Source organism: Urocampus carinirostris, chromosome 6, assembly GCF_059441175.1.
Source record: "Urocampus carinirostris isolate Australia breed hairy pipefish chromosome 6, RoL_Ucar_1.0, whole genome shotgun sequence".
Lineage (NCBI taxonomy): Eukaryota > Metazoa > Chordata > Actinopteri > Syngnathiformes > Syngnathidae > Urocampus > Urocampus carinirostris.
The window spans coordinates 1,689,105-1,702,555 of record NC_142354.1 but is presented as its reverse complement, the minus strand read 5'-3'; the positions used below and the strand labels follow the sequence as shown (position 1 = coordinate 1,702,555).

General features: G+C 44.1%; 1 protein-coding gene across 5 annotated transcripts in view; it reads left to right on the top strand.

Annotated features, from left to right (window-relative positions):
• LOC148363516 (protein FAM107B-like) overlaps positions 1 to 13,451 on the top strand; it is a 56,801-nt gene that overhangs the window by 29,315 nt on the left and 14,035 nt on the right. For all 5 annotated transcript variants that reach the window (XM_088337422.1, XM_088337424.1, XM_088337421.1 and 2 more), the window contains one exon: positions 9,104 to 9,305. In XM_088337422.1, the coding sequence (XP_088193548.1) occupies positions 9,104 to 9,305 (202 nt within the window). The remainder of the gene's footprint in view (positions 1 to 9,103; positions 9,306 to 13,451) is intronic.

The following is a 13,451-nucleotide window of genomic DNA, read 5'->3' as shown; positions in this document are numbered from 1 at the left end:
TGAATAGACCTTACCAGGGAGGCTGAGAAGTGTGATTCCCCTGTAGTTGGAACACACTCTCCGGTCCCCCTTCTTAAAGACGGGAACCACCACCCCAGTCTGCCAGTCCAGAGGCACTGTCCCCGATGTCCACGCGATGTTGCAGAGGCGCGTCAACCATGACACGCCCACAACATCCAGAGCCTTAATGAAGTCCGGGCGGATCTCATCGACCCCCGGGGCCCTGCCACCGAGGAGTTTTTTGACAACCTCGGTGACTTCAACCCCAGTGATACGAGAGCCCAACCCAGAGTCCTCAGGCTCTGCTTCCCCAGAGGAAGACGTGCCGGTGGGATTGAGGAGGTCTTCGAAGTACTCCGCCCACCTATTCACAACGTCACGGGTCGAGGTCAGCAGCGCCCCATCGGCACTATACACAGTGTCGATGGCACACCGCTTCCCCCCCTAAGACGCCGGATGGTGGAGCAGAATTTCCTCGAAGCCGTTCGGAAGTCGGCTTCCATGGCCTCGCCAAACTCCTCCCATGCCCGAGTTTTTGCCTCGGCAACCGCCAAAGCCGCATTCCGCTTGGCCAGCCAATACCTGCCAGCTGCTTCCAGAGTCCCACAGGCCAGGAAGGCCCGATAAGACTCCTTCTTCAGCTTTACGGCATCCCTCACCGCCGGTGACCACCAACGGGTCTGAGGGTTGCCGCCGCGGCAGGCACCGACCACCTTACGGCCACAGCTCCGATCAGCCGCCTCGACAATGGAGGCGCTGAACATGGTCCACTCGGACTCAATGTCCCCCGCCTCCCTCGGGACATGGGCGAAGTTCTGCCGGAGGTGTGAATTGAAACTTCTTCTGACAAGAGATTCTGCCAGCCGTTCCCAACAGACCCTCACAACACGCTTGGGTCTGCCGGGTCGGGTCGGCATCTTCCCCCACCATCGAAGCCAACTTACCACCAGGTGGTGATCAGTTGACAGCTCCGCCCGTCTCTTCACCCGAGTGTCCAGAACATGCGGCCGCAGGTCCGACGAAACGATGACAAAGTCGATCATCGAACTACGGCCTAGGCCCTAGGCCTTAGGGTGTCCTGGTGCCTAGTGCACATATGGACACCCTTATGTCTGAACATGGTGTTCATTATGAACAAACCATGACGAGCACAGAAGTCCAATAACGAAACACCACTCGGGTTCAGGTCAGGGGGGCCGTTCTTCCCAATCACGCCCCTCCAGGTCTCACTGTCATTGCCCACGTGAGCGTTGAAGTCTCCCAGCAGTACGAGGGAGTCCCCAGGGGGCGCGCTCTCAAGCACACCCTCTAAGGACTCCAAGAAGGGTGGGTACTCCGAACTGCTATTTGGTGCATAAGCACAAACAACATTCAGGACCCGTCCCCCCACCTGAAGGCGGAGGGAGGCTACTCTCTCGTCTACCGGGGTGAACCCCAACGTACAGGCGCCGAGCCGTGGATCAATTCATATGCGCCTCTCACCACGGGCAACTCCAGAGTGGAAGAGAGTCCAACCCCTCTCGAGAGGACTGGTACCAGAGCCCAAGCCGTGCGTAGAGGTGAGTCCGACTATATGTAGTCGGAATTTCTCAACCTCACGCACCAACTCGGGCTCCTTCCCTGCCAGAGAGGTAACGTTCCATGTCCCAAAAGCCAGTTTCTGTAGCCGGGGATCGTCGCGCCAAGGACCCCTCCCTTGGCTGCTACCCAGCTCCCTGCGCATCCGACCCCTTTGGCCCCTCCTACAGGTGGTGAGCCCATGGGAAGAGGGTCCCACGTCGTCCCTTCGGGCTGTGCCCGGCCGGCCCCCATGGATAAGGGTCCGGCCACCAGGCGCTCGCCAGCTGACCCCTCCTCCAGGCCTGGCTCCAGAAGGGGGCCCCAGTAACCCGCGTCCAGGCAAGGGAAATCGAGGACCAAAGTTTTGTCTCATCATAAGGGGTCTTCTGATCTGCGTTTTGTCTGGTCACTCACCTAGGACCTGTTTGCCATGGGTGACCCTACCAGGGGCTTAAAACCCCCGACAACATAGCTCCTAGGATTATTGGGACACACAAACTCCTCCACCACGATAAAGTAGCAGATCAAGAAGGAGATAAATCAATCAGTAGTAAACAAATCCAAAAATTGTGTGGGCTGCATTTACATCAAAAGGGTAGTGTGTAATATTTGACCAATAGATGACGCTGTATTGTGTAGTGCAACCAAATAGCAAAAGGAAGAATACAAACAACGAAGGCTCAAAGTGACCAAACTGCAACATTTTTCTTCTTGTTTTTTTGGGCCCAGGCTTTTGCAAAGAAAGAAAAAAATAAAAATTATTGATAAGAAGATGAAGAAGAAAGAATGGAAATCAGAAAAAAAAATAAAAAAATAAAAAAACAAGGAAAAGGAAGGCAAAAAAGTAAAAAAGCAAGGAAATAGTAAAGGAAAATGAAAAACTGACAAAAAGAGTAGAATAAAGAGAAAGGAAGAAAAGAAGCAAGAAAAAAGACCAAACATGTGGAAGAAGGTGCTCTGGTCAGTTGAGACCAAAATAGAGAAAAAAACAACAAAAAAACGATAGAATAGTGTTTTTAAAAATGCACACTCATCAGTCAAGTCAAGTCACATTTATTTGTATCGACCTTAATCACAAAAATGTCTCAAAGGATTGCACAGGATTACAATTACACCATCGCCTGATCTTAAACCAACATGCGGGCAAGGAAAAACTTAAAACCCCAGTGTGAGGAAAAAGGAAACCTTGAGAAGGAGCCTCACAAGTAGTAATCCCTCTTCCAAGACGACCAGAGTGGAATAAATCTAGCATTGAGTCCCAGCACACAAACATAGTAAACATCAATAAAAGAGAACACTAGGTAACATGTTGAAATTTGTCTGAAAGTGCATGCAAAAATTCCATGACAGCAACATAGCAGCTTCCCATCTCTGCCGGCTGGTCGATGCAGGCGTTGACATGCTTCAGGTCCGACGCTGGTCCGCTGACTCATTCTAAATCGTCCTTCTCCTTCATATCACTACCAGCCAGGCAGTTGGACAAAGACAGACCAATACAAAATATGAGGTGGGCATCAATCAAAAACTATTGAATACAAGTGTGTCTTAAGTCTAGATTTAAAAACTTCCACTGAGGTTGCAGATCTTATCTCCGGAGGCAGAGCATTACGGTTAGGGTTAGGGTTAGAGCACCGGGGCTCGGATGGAGAACGCGCTCGAGCCTGCAGACTTCTTCCTGGCCCTCGGAGTCACAAGTAGACCGGCATTTTCAGAGTGGAGGCTCCGTGCAGGAAAATAGGGGGAAAACAAATCTGAGAGATAAGAGGGTGCAAGTCCATGCAAAAATTTGTATGTGAGTAAGAGAATCTTAAAAGTCACATCTTAAGTGGACTGGGAGCCAGTGCAAGTTGGCCAATACTGGAGTAATATGCTCAAACCTTTTTGTCTTAGTCAAGAGTCTCGCTGCTGCATTCTGAACCAGCTGCAAACTTTTAATGCTAGTCATCGGTAGACCAGAAAGCAATACATTACAGTAATCAAGCCGAGAAGTAATTGTCTGTTTTGAATTCATTCTATCTACCTTGGTCATATCCCTCAAGGGGGGGGACAGACAGCAAGACACACACATACAAAAACAAAGAAAATAAAAGGGAAACCAAAAAAAAAAAAAACACACACACAAAATTTTTTGGACCATGGCCAACCCAATTGCCCAAACACCCAAACAAGTTAGGCGCCTCGGCACCCAAGTTGGTCATGCTTTCGTCCCTCCAGATGAAATGGGACACCAGAAAGCGGCCAGGTCACTCGGGTCAGGGTGACACAACACACTCTTTTGTTCAACAGCGGGCCCAACAGCTTTCACTGGTTTACCCCTGCAGCATCATACGGGTGCGCAGCCCATCCTTAAGAACGCGTCCACAATCCCACTATCCTTTCACAACACTTCTCCACTCCTTTCTATCACCAACAAGAGCTCTAGCTTCCATTATATTTAGACCTCTTTCCTGCAGTGCACTCATAACACCATCCATCCTCATCAATCGTGGCCTTCCTCTTGGTCTCCTTCCATTGACTTCTGCTCTGTAGATCCTCTTCAACATTCGCTCCTCATCCATCCTTTCCATGTGTCTAAACCAACCGAGTACTCTCTTATCAACACGCTTGCTCAGTTCCACGACTACTCCAGTTCTGTCTCTCACAATTTCATTTTTCAGTCTATCCAATCTTGTCACTCCTAACATAGTCCTCAAACACTTCATCTCAAAAACATTCAACTTCCTTCTTAAATCTGCGTTCAGGCTCCAAGTCTCTGCACCATACGACACAGTCGGCACAATCACACTCTCATACAGTCCCCTCTTAACATCCATACTCATACTCTTGTTGTTCATCACTCTCCTCAGAGTACCCAAAACCTTGCTTCCTTGATTCACTCTGTGCAATACCTCACACTCCATTCCACCAACTGCAGCCACACTACAACCCAAGTACCTAAAGCTTTCAACTTCTTCTTCTGTCCATGCAACCTGATTTCTAACGTCATGCCCACTCCATCATGTGAACACTTCATCACCTTACTCTTCCCAACATTGACACATAATTTACGCCTATCAAATACTCTTCCAAACTCCGTTACCAACCTTCTCAATGTTTCCTCAGAATCAGCCACAAGCACTGTGTCATCTGCAAATAACAACTGACTTACCTGCCACACTGTTCTATTGTTGTTTATCATGTCTACACCTCTGCCAAATACTCTTGCATTCACCTCTCTCACCACACCATCCATGTACACATTAAACTGCCATGGTGACATCACACACCCCTGTCTCACATCAGTCGACACAGGGAACCACTCACTTGTCTCACTCCCTACTCTTACACATGCTCTGCTGTTCATATAAAAACTCTTCAATGCTTCCAACAACTTTCCACCCACTCCATACATCACCATCTCTTGCCACAACGCCTCTCTATCAACCCTGTCATACGCCTTTTCCAAGTCCATGAAAGTCAAATAAACACCCTTACCTTTTGCAAAATATTTCTCACACACCTGTCGTACTGCAAACACCTGATCCACACATCCTCTTCCTTTCCTGAAACCACTCTGCTCCTCCATCACCACCTCATTCGTTCTTTCTCTCACTCTCTTAATCAAAACTCTTCCATACAGCTTAGCACAGACAACAAACTGATACCTCTCGAATTGCTATAATCATACTTATCACTTTTACCCTTATACAATGGCACCACACATGCACTACACCAATCAACAGGAACCACACCACTTAAAAAGCATACATTCAACAAGCGTACTAACCACTCAATCATAGCTGTGCCACCTTTTTTCAGGCATTCAGCAGTACAACCCAGGTGCCTTACCCCTTTCATTTCTTTCACTGCCTCTTGCACCTCCCATGTTTCCACAGGCTTCACATTTAAATCAACCCAACACGGGCATTCTCTCCATACTATCGATCGCCTCGACTCTCACTTCTCTCCCATCCTCCACATTGAGCAACTCCTCAAAATACTCTGCCCATCTCGTCCTGACTGCACTACCGCTAATCAGTAATCTACCATCCTTATCTTTCACTTTCTCTTCCTTTCCAGACTCACTGTTTCTTACTCTTTTCACTTCTTTCCAGAACACTTTTCTCCTTTCCTCAAAGTTCACTCCTATCTTTCGACACCATTCATCATTTGCTTTCCTTTTCGCTGCTTCCATTTCCGCTTTTACCAACCTTGACCAGCTCAGTAGCCTAGATGGTAAGGCGCCCGCTTTGAGACTGGGAGGTTCGGGTTCGCGCCCCGGCCGAGTCATTCCTAAGACTTAAAAAGTGGTCGGCGGCGCCCTCTCTTGGCTGCGGCTGCATCGGGTCAGATGCAATCGACATTTCGTTCTGTGTACATTGTTACACAGAATGACAATACAAGGAAATTATTATTATTATTATTATTATATTTATATTTTTCATACGCATTAACACTCTTATCTTGCAGCCACTCCTCAAAGGCAAGTCTCTTTTCTGTCACGGCCTCTGATACCTCATCATTCCACCATTCACTTCCTTTCCTAATACCTCGACCAACTTTTCTCATTCCACACACTTCTTTTACACTCCTCAACACTGCCTCTAAACCACTTCCATTCAATTTCCACACTTTCTATTTCTCTTCTACTAACCCGTTCATACTCTTCCCTTATCCTCTCTATAAACTCTCTTTCCTTTTCTGCCTTATTCAACTCTGACATTTTCACCTCTTCCCTCACACTCTTTTTATAACTAGCCCTCCACATTCAGCATTCAGGTCACCTAGTATTACCACTTTCCACCCTTCTTTCGCACTTGCCACACATTCAGACAAGTCCTTCCAGAACTCCTCTCTCTCCTCAGCGCTTCTTTCTGAACCAGGTCCATATGCACTTATAAACATCCATACTTCTACACCCTACTTCAACCTCACCCACATCAATCTGGAAGATATCTCTTTCCACTCCACCAGTGTTACCTTTGCTTTCTCACTCACAAGCACAGCCACTCCTTCTCTAGCATGTCCACCCGTAACTCCAGACCTTCTACCATACATACCTCCAAGCTGTAATTCACCCTCTCCTTTCATCTTTGTTTCACTCAAGGCTAACACATCAACCTTCCTTTTAGTCATCATCCTTCCGATCTCCTCTTTCTTCCACTCAGTCGCTTTACTTCCACATCTTCTCACATTTAATGACCCTATAACTAGGGTTTGCGAGAGCTTTCGGTCTCTCGCCCCCCTTTCTTTGCCTTGCTGTCTCTTAGGGAGTAGAGATAGAGAGGAGAGGATCCCCAGTTCCCTCGCTCCCTCCACTTTTAGTCGCCTCTTACGACACATAGCGGACCATGGTGGGAGAATTCTCTTACCTCTCACAAGGAGAGGCCCCCCCCTCACCACAGGGCATTTTGAATTCATAATCATAGTAAAAGCACATATTTCTGGTAAAAAGCACAAATTTTATTTATGTTTATATTTCTTTCATATTTTAATTTTGTCTAGTTTTGACAGAATGTATTCTTATAGAGAACAAAGTATGTTAAGTTATTTCATGTTTACATTTGTTTCCTCTGGAATGATATTACTGTCTGTTTAGAATTCATGTTTATGTTATAAAAAAATGTCAAGTTCTAGTGTATTTAATAGACATCTATCCCGTTCAGCCCACAACCAAAGGTGGTTTGAGTTTCGGCCTTCTGTGCAGATGAGTTGGACACCCCTGCATTAGAATTTATTTTTATTTTTTTTTATTCAGCCAGTATCAACCATCAACATGATATCTACCGGAAATTATTTTGTCACGCGAAGCTATCGACGTGACTCGTCGCCTTCGATCGGCACCGGGTTTTTAGACCCAACTGCTGTGTTGGGAGTCATTAGGTGACCAAACCCCCCGATTCCAACCCTTAATACCGAGCGCCAAGCAGGGAGGCAATGGGTACCAATGTTGTAAGTCTTAGGTATGACTCGGCCAAGGCTTGAACCAGCGACCAGTCTCGGAGCGGGCGCCCTACCATCTAGGCTACCGAGCTGGTGTTAGAAGGTTATGTAAACGATTTCATTGTTGATAAAGTTAATGAAAAGCTTTAGCTTCAGGCAAAATTATACTGGTCCAAATATAAACGTGATAAACCTCATCTCGTTGTCATCACCATCTTAAAAAACAAAATAGAATATCAGCATTGCTGATGCAGTGTATTGTAAGAAATGTGATTAACTTCAAATAATAACCCTAATTTGATGAGACTTGTAAGAGGTAGCATTTTCTAACGTTAGAGATGTTTAGCTTATAAGTAAATTTGATATTTTTCTTCAGCAAAGTGGCAGTATGTTGCCTCAAATACTACTTTAGAACAGATGTAAACATCGTTATTAACTTTATCCACGATGGGTTGGTTCTGTGGATGACCACATACATACATACGTTTTTTTATGCATTTTAAGACGAATACGACGTACAAGGAAATCTGTACGGAAAAACGCAAATTTGTCAATGATGGGTACCATCTGGTATACACCGACTATCACGAAACGGCAAATCAATTAAGTAAAAGGAGTTCGCTGCGGAAGCCTCTTTCTTGGTATCGTTTTTTTCTTTGCAAACGAAGGGAGCGGTTTGAAGCTAATGTGCGCATGCGTCTGTCGCCTTGGGATTTCCCATCATGCATCATTCCCCCCAAAAAATGGTGTACGATTATTTTATATTTTGTAAGGGAAAATACGACAGTTTGTACCGGCATGGAGCCGTGGAGGTTGATAGGTATGCCACATAGCGTTATCTAAAGCGGACACTTGTCTCGATTTAAATGAGGCTTTGGAAAAGGTAAAAAATGCATACCATCACCCAGCTTCTCAGGATACCTACTATCAGATTTGGATGTACCCCATGCACATTGTTTAAAGTTTAAAATGTAAGAAAACAACAACAAAGAAACGATCGAAAACTGATGATCTTCAATGCATTTCTATGGACGAGGGAACTCAGAATGTTCCAGTGTATTTGGTTTGCTAGGTGCACTGTGATTGGCTCATTGCATTTGTGGGCGGAGCTTAGCCATAGGTCAATTGACGGAGGTTGTGGGAGGAGAAGCTTGTCAATTCAGCGAGGGAATGTGTTCTAACGTTTTAGCAACATGAGGTGGGAACTTGAAGCATTTATAATAGAGGTGGCTATTTATCTAGTTAAAATTAGGAGAGGAAAAGTGAGGGAGCCCGGGAAAGGGGTAATGCTGCCATCTTTGGAGAAGAAGAGTGTGCAGGCACGTAACCATGACCGTTACGTTGAAAAGGTAACTTAGTTACATTGCTTATTACCTCTTTTTAAAAGTAACCAAATTGTTTTACTGATTTCTTTTCAAAATAACACACCTGCATCAGATCTTATCAATTCTTACATGCCAGAATTTTGTTGTGGAGGTCGTGTAACGTTCAATGTGTCCAGACACATCTGTTGGGCCAAAATCTATCTAGGACTTTCCCAGATATTTGATTGTGTTTCTTCACGATAGTCGGTGCCTGTGTGTTACATCATAAGACTCTGACAATGTTGTCTTTCTTGTAGCTCTGCCATATTGCGACCTGAAACCCCACCAGAGAAGAACGATGCCTGCCAACTTTCACAATATTGACTACTCGACCAACTTCAGCGATCAATGTTCTTACCAGCATGATGAACTCATCAAGCCCAGAAAGCTTATCAATCCTGTCATAAGTTCTCGAAGCCATCAAGAGCTCCACAGAGAACTGATGACCAGCTGTAAACGGTAACATAAAAAAACAAAACACAAAAAAATCAACTGGTGTTGGGGCGGGGGGCTGCAACCCGAAATGATTAAAGATCCAGATTGGACCAAGAAAAAAAACAAAAGCTGGAAGTCCCATATAAGCCCTCTAATGAATGCAACACATGCTGTGTGTATCTATCTATATTAGCTTTATTAGCTTACTATCAAAATAACTTTTAATGCAGCGCATCCTGTGGAGAATGTTGCTCCATGTGACTCTATTATAGGATACCTCTTCAAGTTTATCGTAACTAATATTAATGAATTACAATATGTTTATTTTTTGGGATTAAATTAAATAAATAAATCAAATTTTTGATGTCATTTTCATCTCGAGGATTCAAAAAAACAACAACAAAATTCAACGTGCATAATGTGCCCCTTATCCGGGTAACAAAAAGAGTGCTATGAAACATAGCATGCATTTATAGAAATAAAACAGCAGCCATTTGATTAGTTAGTCAGTAAAATGAGATACAGCGGCTTGCAAAACTGTTTGGCCCCCTTGAACTTTGTGACCTTTTGCCACATTTCTCACTTCAAACATAAGGATATAAAACTGTGATTTCTTGTGAAGAATTAACAACAAGTAGGACACAATCATGAAGTGGAACACACTTTATTTGATAATTTAAACTTTTTTAACAAATAAAAAAAACAAAAAGTGGGTGTGCAAAATTATTCAGCCCCATTGGGTTAGCGCCACCTTTTGCTGCGATTACAGCTGCAACTCGCTTGGGGTATGTCTCTATCAGTTTTGGACATCGAGAAACTGATATTTTTGCCCAATCCTCCTTGCAAAACAGCTTGAGCTCAGTGAGGTTGGATGAAAAGCGTTCGTGAACAGCAGTTTTCAGTTCTTTCCACCGATTCTCAATTAGATTGAGGTCTGGACTTTGACTTGGCTATTATAACACGTTGATACGTTTTATGGTGAACCATTCCATTGTAGCTTTTGCTTTATGTTTTGGATCAATGTCTATTGGAAGACAAATCTCCGTCCCAGTCTCAGGTCTTTTGCAGACTCAATCAGGTTTTCTTCCAAAATGGTCCTGTATTTGGCTCCATCAATCTCCCCATCAATTTTAACCATCTTCCCTGTGCCTGCTGAAGAAAAGCAGGCCCAAACCATGTTGCTGCCACCACCATGTTTGACTGTGAGGATGGTGTGTTGAGCGTGTTGAGCTGTGCCGCTTTTACGACCAACATACAGTGCATCCGGAAAGTATTCACAGCGCTTCACTTTTTCCACATTTTGTTATGTTACAGCCTCATTCCAAATTGTATTAATTTAATCTCTTATCTCAAAATTCTACACAAAATACTCCATTATGACAATGTGAAAACGTTTTTTTTTTTACTTTTTTTGAATTTATTAAAAATAGAAAACTAAGAAATCACATTTACATAAGTATTCACAGCCTTTGCCATGACGCTCCAAATTGAGCTCAGGTGCATCTTTTTTCCACTGATCATCCTTGAGATCTTTCTACAGCTTAATTGGAGTCCACCTGCAGTAAATTCAGTTGATTGGACATGATTTGGAAAGGCACACACCTGTCTATATAAGGTCCCACAGTTGAGTGTGCATGTCAGAGCACAAACACCAAGCATGAAGTCAAAAGAACTGTCTGTAGACCTGCGAGACAGGATTGCCTTGAGGCACAAATCTGGGGAAGGATACAGAAAAATGTCTGCTGCTTTGAGGGTCCCAATGAGCACAGTGGCCTCCATTGTTCGTAAATGGAAGACATTTGGAACCACCAGGACTCTTCCTAGAGCTGGCCAGCCTTCTAAACTGAGCGATCGGGAAGAAGGGCCTTAGTCAGGGAGGTGACCAAGAACCTGATGGTCACTCTGTCAGAGCTCCAGCGTTCCTCTGTGGGGATAGGAGAGCCTTCCAGAAGGACAACCATCTCTGCAGCAATCCACCAATCAGGCCTGTATGGTAGAGTGGCCAGACGAAAGCCACTCTTTGGTAAAAGGAACATGGAAGCCCGTCTGGAATTTGCCAAAAAGCCCCTGAATGACTCTCAGACCATGAGAAATAAAATTCTCTGGTCTGATGAGACAAAGATTGAACTCTTTGGTGTGAATGCCAGGCGCCATGTTTGGAAGAAACCAGGCACCGCTCATCACCAGGCCACCAATACCATCCCTACAGTGATGCATGGTGGTGGCAGCATCATGCTGTGCGGATGTTTTTCAGCAGCAGGAACTGGCAGACTAGTCAGGATAGAAGGAAAAATGAATGCAGCAATATATAAAGATATCCTGGATAAAAACCTGCTCCAGAGCGCTCTTGACCTCAGGCTGGGGCGAAGGTTCATTTTTCAGCAGGACAACGACCCAAAGCTGTGAATGTCCTGGAGTGGCCCAGCCAGAGTCCAGACTTGAATCTGATCGAACATCTCTGGAGAGATCTGAAAATGGCTGTGCACAAACGTCTCCCATCCAACCTGATTGAGCTTGAGACTTATTGCAAAGAAGAATGGGCAAAACTGCCTAAAGATAGGTGTGCTAAACTTGTGGGATCATATTCCAAAAGACTTGAGGCGTCATTTGCTGCCAAAGGTGGATCAACAAAGTATTAAGCAAAGGCTGTGAATACTTATGTAAATGTGATTTCTGAGTTTTCAATTTTTAATAAATTCAAAAAAAGTGAAAAAAAAAACTTTTTCACATTGTCACAATGAAGTATTTTGTGTAGAATTTTGAGATAAGAGATTAAATTAATACAATTTGGAATGAGGCTGTAACATAACAAAATGTGGAAAAAGTGAAGCGCTGTGAATACTTTCCGGATGCACTGTAACATCTTACCTTGTTGCCAAAAAGTTCGATTTTGGTCTTATCTGACCAGAGCACCTTCTTCCACATGTTTGGTGTGTCTCCCTGGTAGCTTGTGGCAAACTTTAAACAACACTTTTCATGGATATCTTTAAGAAATTGCTTCTTTCTCGCCACTCTTCCATAAAGGCCAGATTTGTGCAGTATATGAATGACAGTTGTCCTATGGACAGATTCTCCCACCTCATCTGTAGACCTCTGCAGTTCATCCAGAGTGATCATGGGCCTCCTGGCTGCATCTCTGATCTGTTTTCTCCTTGTATGAGCTGAAAGTTTAGGCCCGATCTTGGTAAATTTGCCGTGGTCTGATACCCCTTCCATTTCAATATTATTGCTTGCACAGTGCTCCTTGGGGTGTTTAAAGCTTGGGAAATCTTTTTGTATCCAAATCCAGCTTTAAGTTTCTCCACGATAGTATCACGGATCAGGCTGTTGTGTTCCTTGTTCTTCGTGATGCACCTGCACTTTAAACAGACCTCTGAGACTATCACAGTGCAGGTGCATTTAAACAGAGACTTGATTACACACAGGTATATTCCATTTATCATTGTTAATATTTATATCAACATTGAATCATTCAGAGATCCTCACTGAACTTCTGGACAGTTTGCTGCACTGAAAGTAAAGGGGCTGAATAATTTTGTACACACACCTTTTCAGTTTTTATTTGTTAAAACAGTTTAAAATATCCAATAAAGTGTGTTCCACTTCATGATTGTGTCCCACTTATTGTTGATGCTTCACAAGAATTTGCAGTTTTATATCTTGATGTTTGAAGTCTGAAATGTGGCAAAAGGTCACAAAGTTCAAGGGGGCCACTCTAAATGCAGTTTTAAGTTCTGGTCAAATGTCAAACAAGTCAGTGTGTGCTTAAAACACAGCAGCATCCTTTTCGCTCTCTTTTGATCCTAAAAGCAGCCTTCCTCAGGCCTAAGCAACCCAAAAAAATAATATCTCCAAGTGTCATTCAAAATATATACTGAAAACTCAGAAATCACTTACAAAAACAGCTACCGTATTTTCAGCACTATAAGGCGCACCTAAAAGTCTTATTTTTTTTCAAAAGCTGACCATGCGCCTTATAACACAGTGCGCCTTATATATGGCTCAATATTAAATTCGCAAGGTCTCGCAACTACGAGAAACAGCCGCCGACTCCATTTTTCGCGCTGTGCATACTGGGAAATATTAAACGATTGGTAGTTGCCGGGGCTCGTGTTGTATTTGTTTACTAAGTGGCAAAATGGCTACCCCATTAAACTGCTTAATTCATAT